Source organism: Lampris incognitus, chromosome 13, assembly GCF_029633865.1.
Source record: "Lampris incognitus isolate fLamInc1 chromosome 13, fLamInc1.hap2, whole genome shotgun sequence".
Classification (NCBI taxonomy): Eukaryota; Metazoa; Chordata; class Actinopteri; order Lampriformes; family Lampridae; genus Lampris; species Lampris incognitus.
In genome coordinates, this window is record NC_079223.1 from 45,965,412 (window position 1) to 45,979,388 (window position 13,977).

General features: G+C 48.3%; 1 protein-coding gene across 1 annotated transcript in view; it reads right to left on the minus strand.

The window, feature by feature from the left end:
* wdfy4 (WDFY family member 4) overlaps positions 1–13,977 on the minus strand; it is a 97,554-nt gene that overhangs the window by 50,291 nt on the left and 33,286 nt on the right. Inside the window, exons 14-26 of the mRNA XM_056291505.1 lie at positions 13,619–13,809; positions 11,178–11,920; positions 10,845–10,935; positions 10,004–10,218; positions 9,588–9,658; positions 7,613–7,832; positions 7,045–7,121; positions 6,735–6,953; positions 4,753–4,931; positions 2,980–3,211; positions 1,771–1,922; positions 1,576–1,687; positions 1,296–1,486 (exon numbers count right to left, since the gene is read on the minus strand). Of these exons, the coding sequence (XP_056147480.1) occupies positions 1,296–1,486; positions 1,576–1,687; positions 1,771–1,922; positions 2,980–3,211; positions 4,753–4,931; positions 6,735–6,953; positions 7,045–7,121; positions 7,613–7,832; positions 9,588–9,658; positions 10,004–10,218; positions 10,845–10,935; positions 11,178–11,920; positions 13,619–13,809 (2,693 nt within the window). The remainder of the gene's footprint in view (positions 1–1,295; positions 1,487–1,575; positions 1,688–1,770; positions 1,923–2,979; positions 3,212–4,752; positions 4,932–6,734; positions 6,954–7,044; positions 7,122–7,612; positions 7,833–9,587; positions 9,659–10,003; positions 10,219–10,844; positions 10,936–11,177; positions 11,921–13,618; positions 13,810–13,977) is intronic.

The following is a 13,977-nucleotide window of genomic DNA, read 5'->3' on the forward strand; positions in this document are numbered from 1 at the left end:
GGGTGCAGCAGCATCCAAGATGGCTCAGAAGAGTGGGGTAATTGGCCAAGGGGGGTAAAAAAAAGAGGATTTTTGGCCTTTTTTTATTAGACACCTATAGTGAAAGATCGACAAGAAATGGGAGCGAGGGGGGGGGGGCGTATGACATGCAACAAAGGTTGCCGGCTGGAATCGAACTGATGACGATTGTGACCATGTGCTATGCACTGTAACCATTTGACTACGGAGGCGCCCGATGTTAAACTACATTAATAAGAAGATTTTTTGGGTTGCCAGGTTAGGACCCTGCATGGGTAATGCACCCTCACCAACTAGTACTTCACCTCCACCCTGAACTTAACCACTGTGCCAGAAGAGGTAACACCGAAGGCAGTCTGACAGGACGTGGAAGCGGGACAGGCTAAGCTAGCTACTAGCCCATGCAGACCGGCAGTTCCGATAACACCGAGGGCGGTCTGGTGGTGGCCTCGCCTAGCCTTGACTGTGTCTTTAGTGTCGTCGTGTGGAGTGCGGGGAGGTGTGTCGAAGGTGTCTGGCTGGGAGAGGAGCATTGGATCGGCTGAGGGAGCTTGGTCTGCTCTGCTGCATCCTGTAGGCCCAAGGACCACGGCCCTGACCGGAGCTGTGCCGGAAGGGGAAACACCGAGGGCGGTCTGACAGGATGCCGAAGTGGAGCAGGCTAAGCTAACTGCTAGTCCATGCAGACCGGCTGTTCTGACAGGCATCCTGGCTGGCGTTTGTTCTCCTACACAGTGATTTTTTTTAGTTTAGATGTGTTAGTTTGGATGTATGTGTTCTTGTAGTTATTGTAGTTTTGGATATTTGTTTGTGTCTTTGTGTTGCACTGCTGTGGGCTGGGGAAACAAAGTGTTTCTGATTCTGTTACTCTAATTGTCACCATTATTGCACAAAATCAACTTTTGTGTATGCAATGTAGGTCATTTTTGAGCCGTGTTATTTGTACTTAACTAGCTAAAAGTGTGACTCAACAGTCCTCACAGGTCACATGATTTCAGAGCGACCGTCTACAGAGCCTCTCTCTTATTTGTAAAATGTGGACTCCCGGTATGGGAACCCAAAGAGTCTTTATTACTGCCAACATTTTATTACAGATTTATAATGCATCAATAAATGAGTTATTTACCATTCTTAAGGTAATTAGTAACGACTTATAAGCCCTTTATAAAGCATGCCTTGTTTTAAAGTGGGACCAGAAAGTTTAAAATGCCTTAGTTGAATGACTTTCATCTCTACATGTGTGGCTACTCCAAACATCCCAGTAAGATCGGACGGACCTTATATCCGTTAATGCGGATCAGTTCCTGCTGCATGGTGGGGCTGGTCTCCAGCACTGACAGAAGGACTTTCACGGCTGCATAGAGAGAACTATCATCTGGCGCCATCGCCACCAAACTGAGAATCACTGTGGGCCCACCCACATACAGGAAACCATTAGCCGCACTTCTGGGGGTAAAGGTACGCACACCTAGGAGGAGAGAGCGTCCATCAGCTTAGTAAATGTTCCAGGAAGAATCAGCTTGGGAAAAAGAGACCCTTCAAGAGCACTGTGCTTACCAAAATGGCCAACGAGGGCTGCTCCTATGGTGCGAGCTGTGCCACTCAGATGTTGGCTGATGTTCCGAGCCAGAAACACCGGGGTGGACTGATCCCGAGAGGGTATCCCCAGCTGCGACGATACATACAGATTGGCACATAGCACCTGCTTGTCAAACATGTACAGTAGGTACAGTAGGCTCTGATCCAACTTACCTCTTTTGCAATAAGTCTGCAGTCCACTTCGTTGTAATCCTCTCTGATCTGTGCCACGGTGGTTACAGTGGCAACGGCGGGGTTGATGCCAAAAGAGATCCTCTCCTCAGGAACCAGCCTGAGAGAAGGATGCTCAGCGTCCGTCTCAAGGCCTGGACACAAGCACAATCGACACAACAGACTTAGGTTCAGTGGAGCCGTCTCACATCACTGCACCACGCAGGAGGAGAAGAAATGTCTGACAACCAGCAGGAACTACCAGTGCTACCAGTACCGCTGGTTTTCTGTTCTACCAGGTAGCTAAATATTACATTTACCTGTTGTGCCAGATCTAAAACCTCCCAGAGTGGAAAGCTGAACCCCCACCCCTTTTCTCCCAAATTGTATCCGGCCAATTACCCCACGTTTCTGAGCCATCCTGGATGCTGCCCCACCCCCTCTGCCGACCACGGGAGGGCTCCAGACTACCACATGCCTCCTCCGATTCACGTGGAGTCACCAGCCGCTTCTTTTCACCTGACAGTGAAGAGTTTCACCAGGGGGACGTAGTGCGTGGGAGGATCACGCTATTCCCCCTCCCACCCTCCCAAACAGGCGCCCCGACCGACCACAGGAGGCACTAGTGCAGCGACCAGGACACATACCCACATCCGGCTTCCCACCTGCAGACACAGCCAATTGTCTGTAGGGACGCCCGACCAAGCCGGAGGTAACACGGGGATTCGAACCGGGATCCCCCGTGTTGGTAGGCAATGGAATAGACCGCTACGCTACCTGGTTGCCCGGAAAGCTGAAATTAATGGCATAATAGAAAACCTGCAATACTGATGGTTGACTGGAGTTGAGAACTACTGCAATAAACAACAACGTGTGGTGCCCCTTATCCCTAGACCCTGGATTCTGACGAGGGAGAAACTCCGCAAAAAAATATTTTCAGGAAAAAAGAATGGAAGAAATCTCAGGAGGAGCGTCAGAGGAGGATCAATTTGATAAGGTAGAATTGCTGACCTTTTCGGAACAACAAAACGAAAACACGACAAACTACCCTAAGTTTTAATTTATGGCTTGCGGCTGATCAAGGGCAAGTTATACTGTATTTTTCAAACAATGGTAATACATGAAGACATTGGTATCAGATAAGCACGTCCATTAACAGCCCTCACATTCCTGTCGTTAACAGTTACAGTACCATTTACACCTCGGACTCACCTGTGCTGCGCAGAGCCATGTAGTTTCCCAGGTAGGAGGTGCCCTGTGTGTAGATGGTCGCCACCATTTCAGGACTCAACACCTCCTCAAACAGGTAGGTTGGACCCACTCGCCACACCAGCGCAGCGTGCTCCTTCCACAGCGGCGGCGTCCCGATCAACGCGCACACGTCAATCAAAGCTGTGGGATCCATGGAGGCGTACTGGCCCGGGAAAGGCTGAATATACCGCATCTGCTAGGGGAAAGACAGCCTTCAAGTGACCTTTCCTCTGCCGGGGTCATGGTAGAGGATTTAAATGCAGATCATAACCCTGATCTGACACCAGGACGACAGGATATTCACAACCATGGAGACTCTGCACCAGTATGTGCGAAATATTGCAGGTCACCAAGGACAGATGGCACAAGTTGTCAATCACATGATGTCAGTCACACGTTATCAATCACAAGTCAATCATGTTGTGGTGTGCAGGGTTTTAAGAATCAAATCTGACTCATTTTTAAGACTCAATTCTAGACAGGTCTTAGTAGTAGTAGTAGTAGTTGTAGTAATTCTAGACAGGTCTTAGTAGTAGTAGTGATTCTAGACAGGTCTTAGTAGTAGTAGTAATAATAGTAGTAGTAGTAGTAGTAGTTCTAGACAGGTCTTAGTAGTAGTAGTAGTTGTTCTAGACAGGTCTTAGTAGTAGTAGTAGTAGTAGTAGTAGTAGTTCTAGACAGGTCTTAGTAGTAGTAGTAGTAGTAATTCTAGACAGGTCTTAGTGGTGGTAGTAGTAATTCTAGACAGGTCTTAGTAGTAGTAGTAGTAGTAGTAGTAGATCGAGACAGGTCTTAGTAGTAGTAGTTGTTGTAGTAATTCTAGACAGGTCTTAGTAGTAGTAGTTCTAGACAGGTCTTAGTAGTAGTAGTAGTAGTAGTAGTAGTAGTAGTTGTTGTTGTTGTTCTAGACAGGTCTTAGTAGTAGTAATTCTAGACAGGTCTTAGTAGTAGTAGTAGTAGTAGTAGTAGTAGATCTACACAGGTCTTAGTAGTAGTAGTAGTTGTAGCAATTCTAGACAGGTCTTAGTAGTAGTAGTTCTAGACAGGTCTTAGTAGTAGTAGTAGTAGTAGTTGTTGTTGTTCTAGACAGGTCTTAGTAGTAGTAGTAGTAGTAGTAGTAGTAGTTCTAGACACGTCTTAGTAGTAGTAGTTCTAGACAGGTCTTAGTAGTAGTAGTAGTAGTAGTAATTCTAGACAGGTCTTAGTAGTAGTAGTAGCTCTAGACAGGTCTTAGTAGTAGTAGTAGTAGTTGTTGTAGTAGTTCTAGACAGGTCGTAGTAGTAGTAGTAGTAGTAGTTGTTGTTGTTCTAGACAGGTCTTAGTGGTAGTAGTTCTAGACAGGTCTTAGTAGTAGTAGTAGTAGTTCTAGACAGGTCTTAGTAGTAGTAGTAGTTCTAGACCGGTCTTAGTAGTAGTAGTAGTAGTAGTAGTAGCAGTAACTCTAGACAGGTGTTAACATGCTTGTGTAGTGTGAGCAGGTGGATGTGTGCCTTTAAGACTTGAAAGGCTAGAAATCTGCAAATGTCAAGCGTAAAGTGTGCGGTGCCTTATCTTTCCACAGTCTGACATGATTAGAAAGCCGTGTAGTCTGTCCGGGGCATGAGGTCAGACCTCAGTGGTGAGTGCCGTGGTGAGTTCATGATCAGATAAGTGCCATATTGTCCAATAATACTTAAAATCGTCATATAATCACAAGGTTTTCACTACTGTATTATTCCTGCTCTTTTGCTCTACCTTTGCTGTCCCCACTGTCTTCCCGTTGAGGTAGGCCGACACCCGACAGCTTTTCTTGACATCCTTGGCCATGACCACAGCCAGGTGGAGCCACTGACCAGGGACCAGCATGCTGGAGCAGCGAAACCTCAGCGAGGTGGGCATGGAGCTGGGCGTGCTCACCTCCGGCTCCATCATATCTACATTTGAATACGCAAGCAGAGAGCAACTCGCTCAGTCAGTGTGGACACTTTTTGGGGGGGGGGGTTCCCACCTGTTTCTCCCAACTGTACTTGACAAATTACCCCGCTCTCTGAGCCGTCCTAGTAGCTGCTCCACCCCCTCTCCCGACCCGGGGAGGGCTCCAGACTACCACACGCCTCATCCGATACATGTGGAGTCGCCAGCCGCTTCTTTTCACCTGACAGTGAGGAGTTTCACCAGGGGGACGTAGCGCGTGGGCGGATCACGCTGTTCCCCCCAGTTCCCCCTCCCAACTGAACAAGCACCCTGACCGACCAGAGGAGGCGCTACTGCAGCGACCAGGACACACACCCACATCCGGCTTCCCACCTGCAGACACGGCCCAATTGTGTCTGTAGGGACGCCCGGTCAAGCCGGGGGGTAACAAGAGGATTCGAACCGGCGAGCCCCGTGTTGGTAGGCAACGGAATAGACCGCCACGCTACCCGGATGCCCCAGTTTGGACATTTTGTTGGTTTGTCACTTACAAACAATCTGTGTCTGTGTGCAAATGACCAGGGACCACGTTTTTCACTTTTCTATAGCCGATTCACTCTGAATCACTTCGTATAAGAATATTAAACAACCGCTATCTACAATATTAGATATACAAAAACTGCTATTCATATTTTCCAGCAGAAAATATTACAAGGTGAGATACACCTGACAATTTCACAGCCCTGAATAAAGACAAAAAAAAATTGCATCCTCGCTGTCCTTTAACGGTTTTCTTTTTCTTTTTTTAACAAAATAAAGTCAACAAACTGCTGAAATAACATGAGATGCAACGGCTCTTACAGATCTGAAAACACCGACCAGGCAGAAAAGTCGCTCCCAACGGCAGCATGAGGACTCACTGTTCTCCTCCAAATGATTCAGTGTCTTATCACTTCTTCTACTATGGCCTCGACAAATCCTGGCATTGCAGGCAGTACAAGCAGCTGTGAAGTGGCTTTAAAACACATGCGGGCATCCGGGTAGCGTAGCGGTCTATTCCGTTGCCTACCAACACGGGGATCGCCAGTTCGAATCCCCGTGTTACCTCCGGCTTGGTCGGGCGTCCCTACAGACACAATTGGCCGTGTCTGCGGGTGGGAAGCCGGATGTGGGTAAGTGTCCTGGTCGCTGCGCTAGCGCCTCCTCTGGTCGGTCAGGGCACCTGTTCAAGGGGGGGGAGGGGGAGCTAGGGGGGAATAGCGTGATCCTGCCACGCGCTACGTCCCCCTGGCGAAACTCCTCACTGTCAGGTGAAAAGAAGCGGCTGGCGACTCCACATGTATCTGAGGAGGCATGTGGTAGTCTGGAGAGTGGGTGGGGCAGCGACTGGGACGGCTCAGAGAGCGGGGTAATTTGTCAAGTACAGTCGGGGGAGAAAAAGGTGGGGGAAAAAAATCCCAAAAATAAATAAATAAATAGATAAATAGAGCACATGTGCGACTGCTGCATGTTGTGGTGAAGCACAAGGGGGTAAAATAAACAAAGGATTGGGGTTTGATTCGGCCGACACTGATCAATCAGAAGAAGCCATGATCTGCTCCAGCACAGATCTCCTGGATGAGACTGGGACCAAACTCCCGCCCAGTGCAGATCCAAGCCCGTGCAGGAGGAGGAACTGAAAACTGTAGCACTCCCTTTCTGCCGGGAGTCTAATCCCATCAGACGCCATGCAACCTAGAGTTAAGAATGTAGTCTCGGCAATCAATAAAGGCGATGCAAAGTTTGCTCGGGGCGAATACCGACACCGCCCTTATCTGGCTCACCCAGGAATGTGTAGGCCTCCTCCTCCGTTGAGATAACCAGACACCCATCGTAGGCCGAGAAAGAGACGGACAGACAGATGTACAGCTGCTCGGCCCGAGACATGTGGCGGATCACGGACAGCAGGCGGATGGGGTGGGAATCGCAGGCCGAGCTGAACCTGTTGATCTGGAACCAGCAGGAATATGACAGACCGGCCACGGGAGGGAAGCCCCGGCAGTCTGGAAACGACACAGAACGCGTCGCTCGTTCATTTGAATTCGTCTACGAGCGAAACTCAACGTTCATCAAGCGCCAACAGCCTCCTCTTACCTCCTCCTACCCCGCCCGTGGAGATTGAATCGGCGTTAACCCCCTTCACCGTGGCCATGGAGGGCAAGTACAGACAGCTGCAGAAAGCATGAAGACAGACCAAGAAAACATAATTGTTTATACAAGTAGTTCGTAACCGTGTTTTGCCCTCAAAGTCCCACGTGCCCAGACAGGAGCCATGATGTCCTTCTCCACCTTTCCTCATCACGACTCCATCTACGCACACCCCAATGCAGTTAGTCAAGTTTATCACACTTAACCCTGTAGCTGTAAGAGTGGTTTAGAAACAACAAAGCAAACAAATCAGAGTGCGCCATCCGCAGGGATTGAAGAACGTTACATTTTCTATAAAAAGTTAACCGACGGCTTCTTGTTGCTTATTTTGCTGAATAACTACTCATGTCTCGATGTCTGTGATTGAAGCTTTCAATCATCTCTGAACATCTCAACGCCCCCTTGCAGCAGGTTGCCGAGGCCCCTTTTGGCCCCCCCCCCCCCCCGTTGAGAACCACTGGCCGGTGAATCTTACAGCGAGCGACACTGTGAACCCGGTGACCCGCAGACTCACCCGTAGCCGCTCTCGCTCATGTCGAACTCCACAAAGGCGGGCGAGGAGGAGACTCGGTGGGGCCTGAAGCTGCGCGGCGAGGTCATGGAGATGAGGCTGATCATCTGGTGGACGGGGAGAGGAGAGCCTACGGCCGACTCACACGAGCTCAGCAGGCTGAAGGACTTTTTCAGTCTCTTTTCCGAACCGCCCGTCGAGCCATCCGCCTCCGCACCGGCGTCTTTTGGAATTCATTAGAAAGGTTAATCGATGCAAAAGGTGAAGGCCAGTTTTATAGTTCAGCGATTTACATTGCCCGATCAGCGTCACTACAGTGTCATCACCGACAATCCCATCACCAGTCAAGTTGGATTTTGGATGCTTTCACTAATAAATAAAGAATATTAAGACACGAATGATAACAGGGCACATCGTGGAAGTTTGGTCATTTGCTCTCAAGATGTGGTGTTTTTAATAAAATTTTGATAAAAGTATGACCATTGTAAATGGATGATGTGATGATTGGACTAACAATAATATAATGTAATATGATATAATATAATATAATATAATATAATATATATTATTTATACACATATACTATATAATTATATATTATATATAATTATATATTATATAATATGATATATAAAAAATAATATGATAATAAAATAATAATATAATGTAATGGGATCGTGACAATTGATAGTCAGTAAAATAAGAAAAGAAAACACGCTGGTGGCACTCAGGTGGTGGTGAATTGTAATGCGGGTGCAAGAATCAAATCATAGTTGAAATAGAAAAAAATGACTCGAAAGTCTAGGACAAACGAATCTAGTCCAAAAATCAGTTTACCACATAGATGCCGAACTCAAAGGTGCAGGTGAAAATAGACACAGAAAAGAACTGGAGAGCAAACATTTGGCTGGCCCTCAACAGCACAGCCAAGCCAACGACGCAGTCGCACAAAAACAGCCGCCAAGGCGGTCATTTTGACCGCCTTGGATTTTCAAAGTTTAATAACTTTGTAAAAAAAAAGAAAAAAGATACAGACCTGCCGCTCCCTGAAATCTCCTAAAATTGCATATTTTTGCATTAAAATGAGTTTTAAATCAATTGCACAAAAAAGTTATAAGATCTACCTAGAACGACCATGAGCGGTCAAAATGACCGCGCGTAATTTGCGCGTCATCGTGCGCGTCACGTCACTATTTATGTCGCGTGCTGGTCGCGTCATTTCCTTCGTGAAGTTCGTTGCTCTGTCCTAGAAACACACTAGCGCCCTCCAGTGGAGAGAAATGGTCTAAACTTGATGTGTGATGATGTCCAACCAGTCTGGTTACAGATGCACCATGACTCCCACCCAGGCGCTGCAGGATTCGCAGGCGTTGGACGGCGGCCATTTTGAATTGTTTGAAAAATAGTACTAAAAGTTATTAAAATGTTATTGTTGGCATCAGTTAGTTTCTTAACAGACATACTAACATATGTAATGCATTAATATCTCAAGTGGGTATTTATTTTGACAGAATATGGAGTTTAAAATCCGGCGGTCATTTTGCCTGCCCATGGCCGCTGTAGGTAGGAGTGAAATCCTGGTTGTTCTAGATGTAGTAGCGGTCCAGCTATACATTAAGTTTTAACCCGGTCTTGTTAAACCGCATGCTGAAAGAGCACTGATGACAACTGAGCCAGCGATCAGGTCAAAGTTCAATGGACGGAATGACTACTGCAAATGATGACCGGTCGCTCATTGCTCTTAGTGCAAACCAGAAGTCCCTGCTCCTGCTCCTGACTGGCAAATGTCATTCCCACGGATTGCAGCAACTATAACCCGCTGAACTGAAGACCAGCCTTTAGAACGGGAAGGGGTTCAAGGGTGTAAAGCTACACACCAATACATGTGTTATCTAGGAGCACCAGAAAGACCCGGCGTGTGGAAATACACAGTCATCGAATGTTGCATTTGAGATGGGAAGGATGTGTAGTAGATCACCTTGGCGTGCTGATGATCTGGTCATTTTGTCAGTTAAGCACATGAGAGGGTCCCCTAAGCACAGGAACTTCCTGAGGAAGAACAAATAACATCAAACTCATGTAATAGGTTCTCATCTGCAGAACTCAAATGGCAGCTCTAATCTTCCCACTATTGTCTTGATGGATGCTCAGTAATCCAGGTAAGTGACCTCTTCAGTCTTCAGACTGAAGAGGTCACTTAGTAGATGAGTGATGAAACGTGTCTGTCAATAAACATCGTGTCCAGATGAACCGATTCAACCTTCTTTCACTTCCCCACTGACGGTGTCATTTGCTTAAGCCGGTCATACAGAGGCATCAAGATTAAATTAAGATAAAATAAATAATCGGTGGAAAAACTCCTCGTAGCACGTTGCTGGTGAGAGTGTTTCTGACCTGAAGTCCGAGAGGGTGATGGCCTGGGATGAGAGCTTCTCCAAGATGCGGGTGACAGGCAGGTGGAGAGGGTGGTCTGGGGCTAGCAATGTGTTCCTCCAGCGTGTGAGGAGAGTAGACACCAGACCCCCCTCGCACATGATCTGGCGGTTCCTCTCAGACTTGACCATGGCCTGGACATGGTGCGCCACCGAAAACTGGATCTCCAAAGAGAGCTGGCAGAGAAGGATATGGAGGGTAAGGACTTGAGTCGGCACCATGTGACTCAACACTAATATGTAAAGGGCAACCTATCCTACATTAAACTACGAGGTCTGAAGCTAATATCATAGAGATTATCATGCAAACAAATGGCCTTTAGATACCTTCTATTAGTGCCCGCCGACATGGAAACTACTATTATTAATTACATTAATCATATATCAAGATATCTGCTACCATATGCAAAACTTCCATGCTTAAGAATCGAGCTGAGGTTCATCTCATCCGTCTGGTAAGGTATAATAACGAACCAAAACTAGTTTTCAGATAAGACTCCTTCAAATATTTCACACCTCATTTTTTGAAACATTTCAGGTGACAGATTCTTATTATATTTAATTTAGTTGTGTGTTAGGAAATAACAGTACTCATCCCAATACTGTACTTATTTATATTTATATAATCATTATATAATAACATATAACCATGGACCCCCCCCCAGATCCCAGAGATCCGGGGGGGGTCAAACACCACAGCAGTTGGCAGCATCACCATAAGTGTTGTTGTCAAACATAAGAACCGGTCTTCAGGATTGTAGCTTTAAGTATAAAGATGCGACATGTTCCATTGAGCAAGGCACCTGTGGATCCTCTGGAGTAAACACCGATGGCAGGAGAGTCATGATGACTCGAATCGCTCCAGGGTGAAGAATGGTATGATCACATATAAACCTGAAGGATGGGAAGAAGGAGAAAAAGCAAATGTAACACCTATGCTATCTCTCCTTTGAACCCTCATCTCCTCATACTTCCCTGTTCCCACACCTCCCTCATATAATAATGATAATAATAATAATAATAATAATAATAATAATAATAATAATAAACTTTATTTATATAGCACTTTTCTAAACAAGGTTACAAAGTGCCTCAGAGAACAGTGTAAAATTGTCAAAACAGACAAACAGATTCACCTGGATTGGGACTCTGAGCAGACTGAGGAAATGCTGAACGCCGTGTTCCTGGACCTCCCTTGTGGGTCATCCTGGCACTGCGAGTCTGATGCAAAGTGAACTCGGGGAGAGCCTGTATAATCGCCTTGCATCCCGGCCTCTCCGTTTAGCGCCTCCCTTTCTCCGCCGCTCTCGGTTTCCGCCTCTACCCCCAAGTTCGGCTCCACAGCCGCGTAAGTTCCTGTAGCGAACTGGTCGAGGTAGGACAGCAGCCGTATACAAGCCTGGAGGGTAAAAGGCAGATTCGGTTCAAGGCAGGGAATACCGGAGGAAGAGGTCACCCCTGCCATTTCGGGGGCCCCTGCCATTTCAACAAACTGGTGGAAGCTCCTCCCGTGGGAAAGTTTGTCCTCTGCCGTCCTGGGATGGTAACCCTGGGACCAATCCTCGTTCGCCAAATCGGGGACTTCTTTCTGGAAGCAGCCGAGCTGCAGCAGAGCCTCTGCCAGCCTCTCGTAAAAGCCCCCCATCTGGAAGTGGTGTGCATTAACCGGGTGGAGGTGCACAGCCAGGGCCAAGATGTGGAGGTTAAGGAGGAGGAGGTCCAAAACCTCCTGTCGCCCCACAGTCTTCCAACCTGACCCCTGGGGAGAGTCGGAGAGCGCTCCCTCCATGTCCACCACCATGGAGAGCAGTCCGGTGAAACCTCCTGCTCGCCGAAAGGCATCCCAGCTGTTGGGGCTCTCGAGCACCCTCAGCACAGACTGCGGTACAAACAAAGGGAGGTGTCAGCCATGCCATACTGACACGGGATGTCACAGAGCATGCCGGCTCGTCTAGACACAGTGCAGCCTAGAGATATAAGTCAATTCCGTTCCCTACTTTCAGATAAACCTTTATAATTAAACTTATAATTATACTTACAATTGCAATTATACTTATATTCCACCGAAACCCCATTAATGCTACGTCTTGTGATCCACCGCCACCCTAAGAGCAATAACACTTTTCTAGCACCTTGCTATCTTACTATAGAACGGATAAAAGAAAGGACACAGAGAGAAATCATCTAAATACTGAGGACGCGCTAGCTAGGTGGAGGAAGCTAGTCGGAGGGGGGATTTTGTGCCAGTATAGAGGGGTGAGGAATGCTGAACGATGATGTTTCCCCCCTTTTTCTCCCCAATTGTACTTTGGCAATCACCCCGCTCTTCCGAGCCGCCCCGGTCGCTGCTCCGCCCCCTCTGCCGATCCGGGGAGGGCTGCAGGCTACCACGTGCTTCCTCCCATACATGTGGAGTCACCAGCCGGTTCTTTTCACCTGACAGTGAGGAGTTTCACCGGGGGGACGTAGTATGTGGGAGGATCAAGCTATTCCCCCCCGAACAGGTGCCCCGACTGACCAGAGGAGGCGCTAGCGCGGCGACCAGGACACCTACCCACATCCGGCTTCCCACCTGCAGACACGGCCAGTTGTGTCTGTGGGGAGGGGATTCGAACCGTCGATTCCGATGTTGCTAGGCAACGGAATAGACCGCTACGCCACCCGGACGCCCCTCAGTTTCACACAGTGTGACCATTGGTGGCGGAAGTGACCCATTTCCTCCACCGCCTGATGTACAAATACAGCTGCTGTCAGAGCATCTACAACAAAGGCGTAGTAAATGTTTTGTGAAGTAGAAAGTGCACTCAACATGTGTGTAGGGCCTGGAGGACTCGCACGCCGTGTCTCAGTGAGCCGGTTCGAATTAAAACCAAAACCGACGCGTTCACGGCGGAACCTCCATCGGGCGCCCGCATTGGTTCAGACCTCCGCCTCTGGGCTGTCTCTCGCTTCTGCGTCAATTAAAAGCGAGCGTGAGAACAATTGCGTTAGCCTTATTCAATTCCGCGAGCTAATCCATCAGGTCGGTTAATGTGCGAGGGAGAACGCGGGGGCGGGGGGGGCGCGGAACCCGATTAGCCGAAACCGGAGTAATCACAATGGCTCTCAACGTGCGCCCAACCCAGGTCGGGCCCAATCTGATTGCCACCTACTTTAACCAGGTTAGCACGCACACACACACACACACACACACACACACACACACACAGCCATCCATAAAACGGACACATGCAGTAGGTGCGTAACTTCGTTAGGCCTAATTAAATCTCCGTCCCATCCGCCGAGCTGATAGCGGGGGTAATCCTCACGAGCGCCACGGCACAAGGCTTGCCGGCCTAATCGAGTTGCCGCGGAGTTAACAACTGAACCTGGATTAGCGAATCAATCTGGATTTGTCGGTAATGTCATCGGGGGGCTCCCGCGGGCCGGCGTAATAAATTCTCCCGCTTATTACGTTTTAAACGGGTTACAATCCGAAACGATCGGCACAGGGAGGGAAAACTGCAGCCGTGATTCTGCAGAGATAGCCGCATACCTGTTGTGTAGTGTGTCTGTGTGTGTGTGTTTTGTGACGCACCTGCAGCAGGTCCTGTTTCAGGCCGACCTCCTGCAGCGTGGAGGAGCAGAGGGCTCCTACGGCCGTGCTCATGAACTCCTCGGGGTTGATCTCGGCGAGCTGCTCCAGGATGCTCAGGGTGGGACCTCGGTACTGTTCTTCATCCAGGAAGATCTTTATGTAAGGAACCATGCCTAGGTCTCGCACCGATACTGGAGCGCACACACACACACACACACACACACACACAGACACACACACAGATGCAACATAGGGACTAATCAATGGTTGATGCCTACAGTGGACGCTGACAGGTTTTTGGACACCATGTCCGCTGTTCAGGGTAAGCACGTGCATCATTTCTTCCCCTGTGTCTTTAT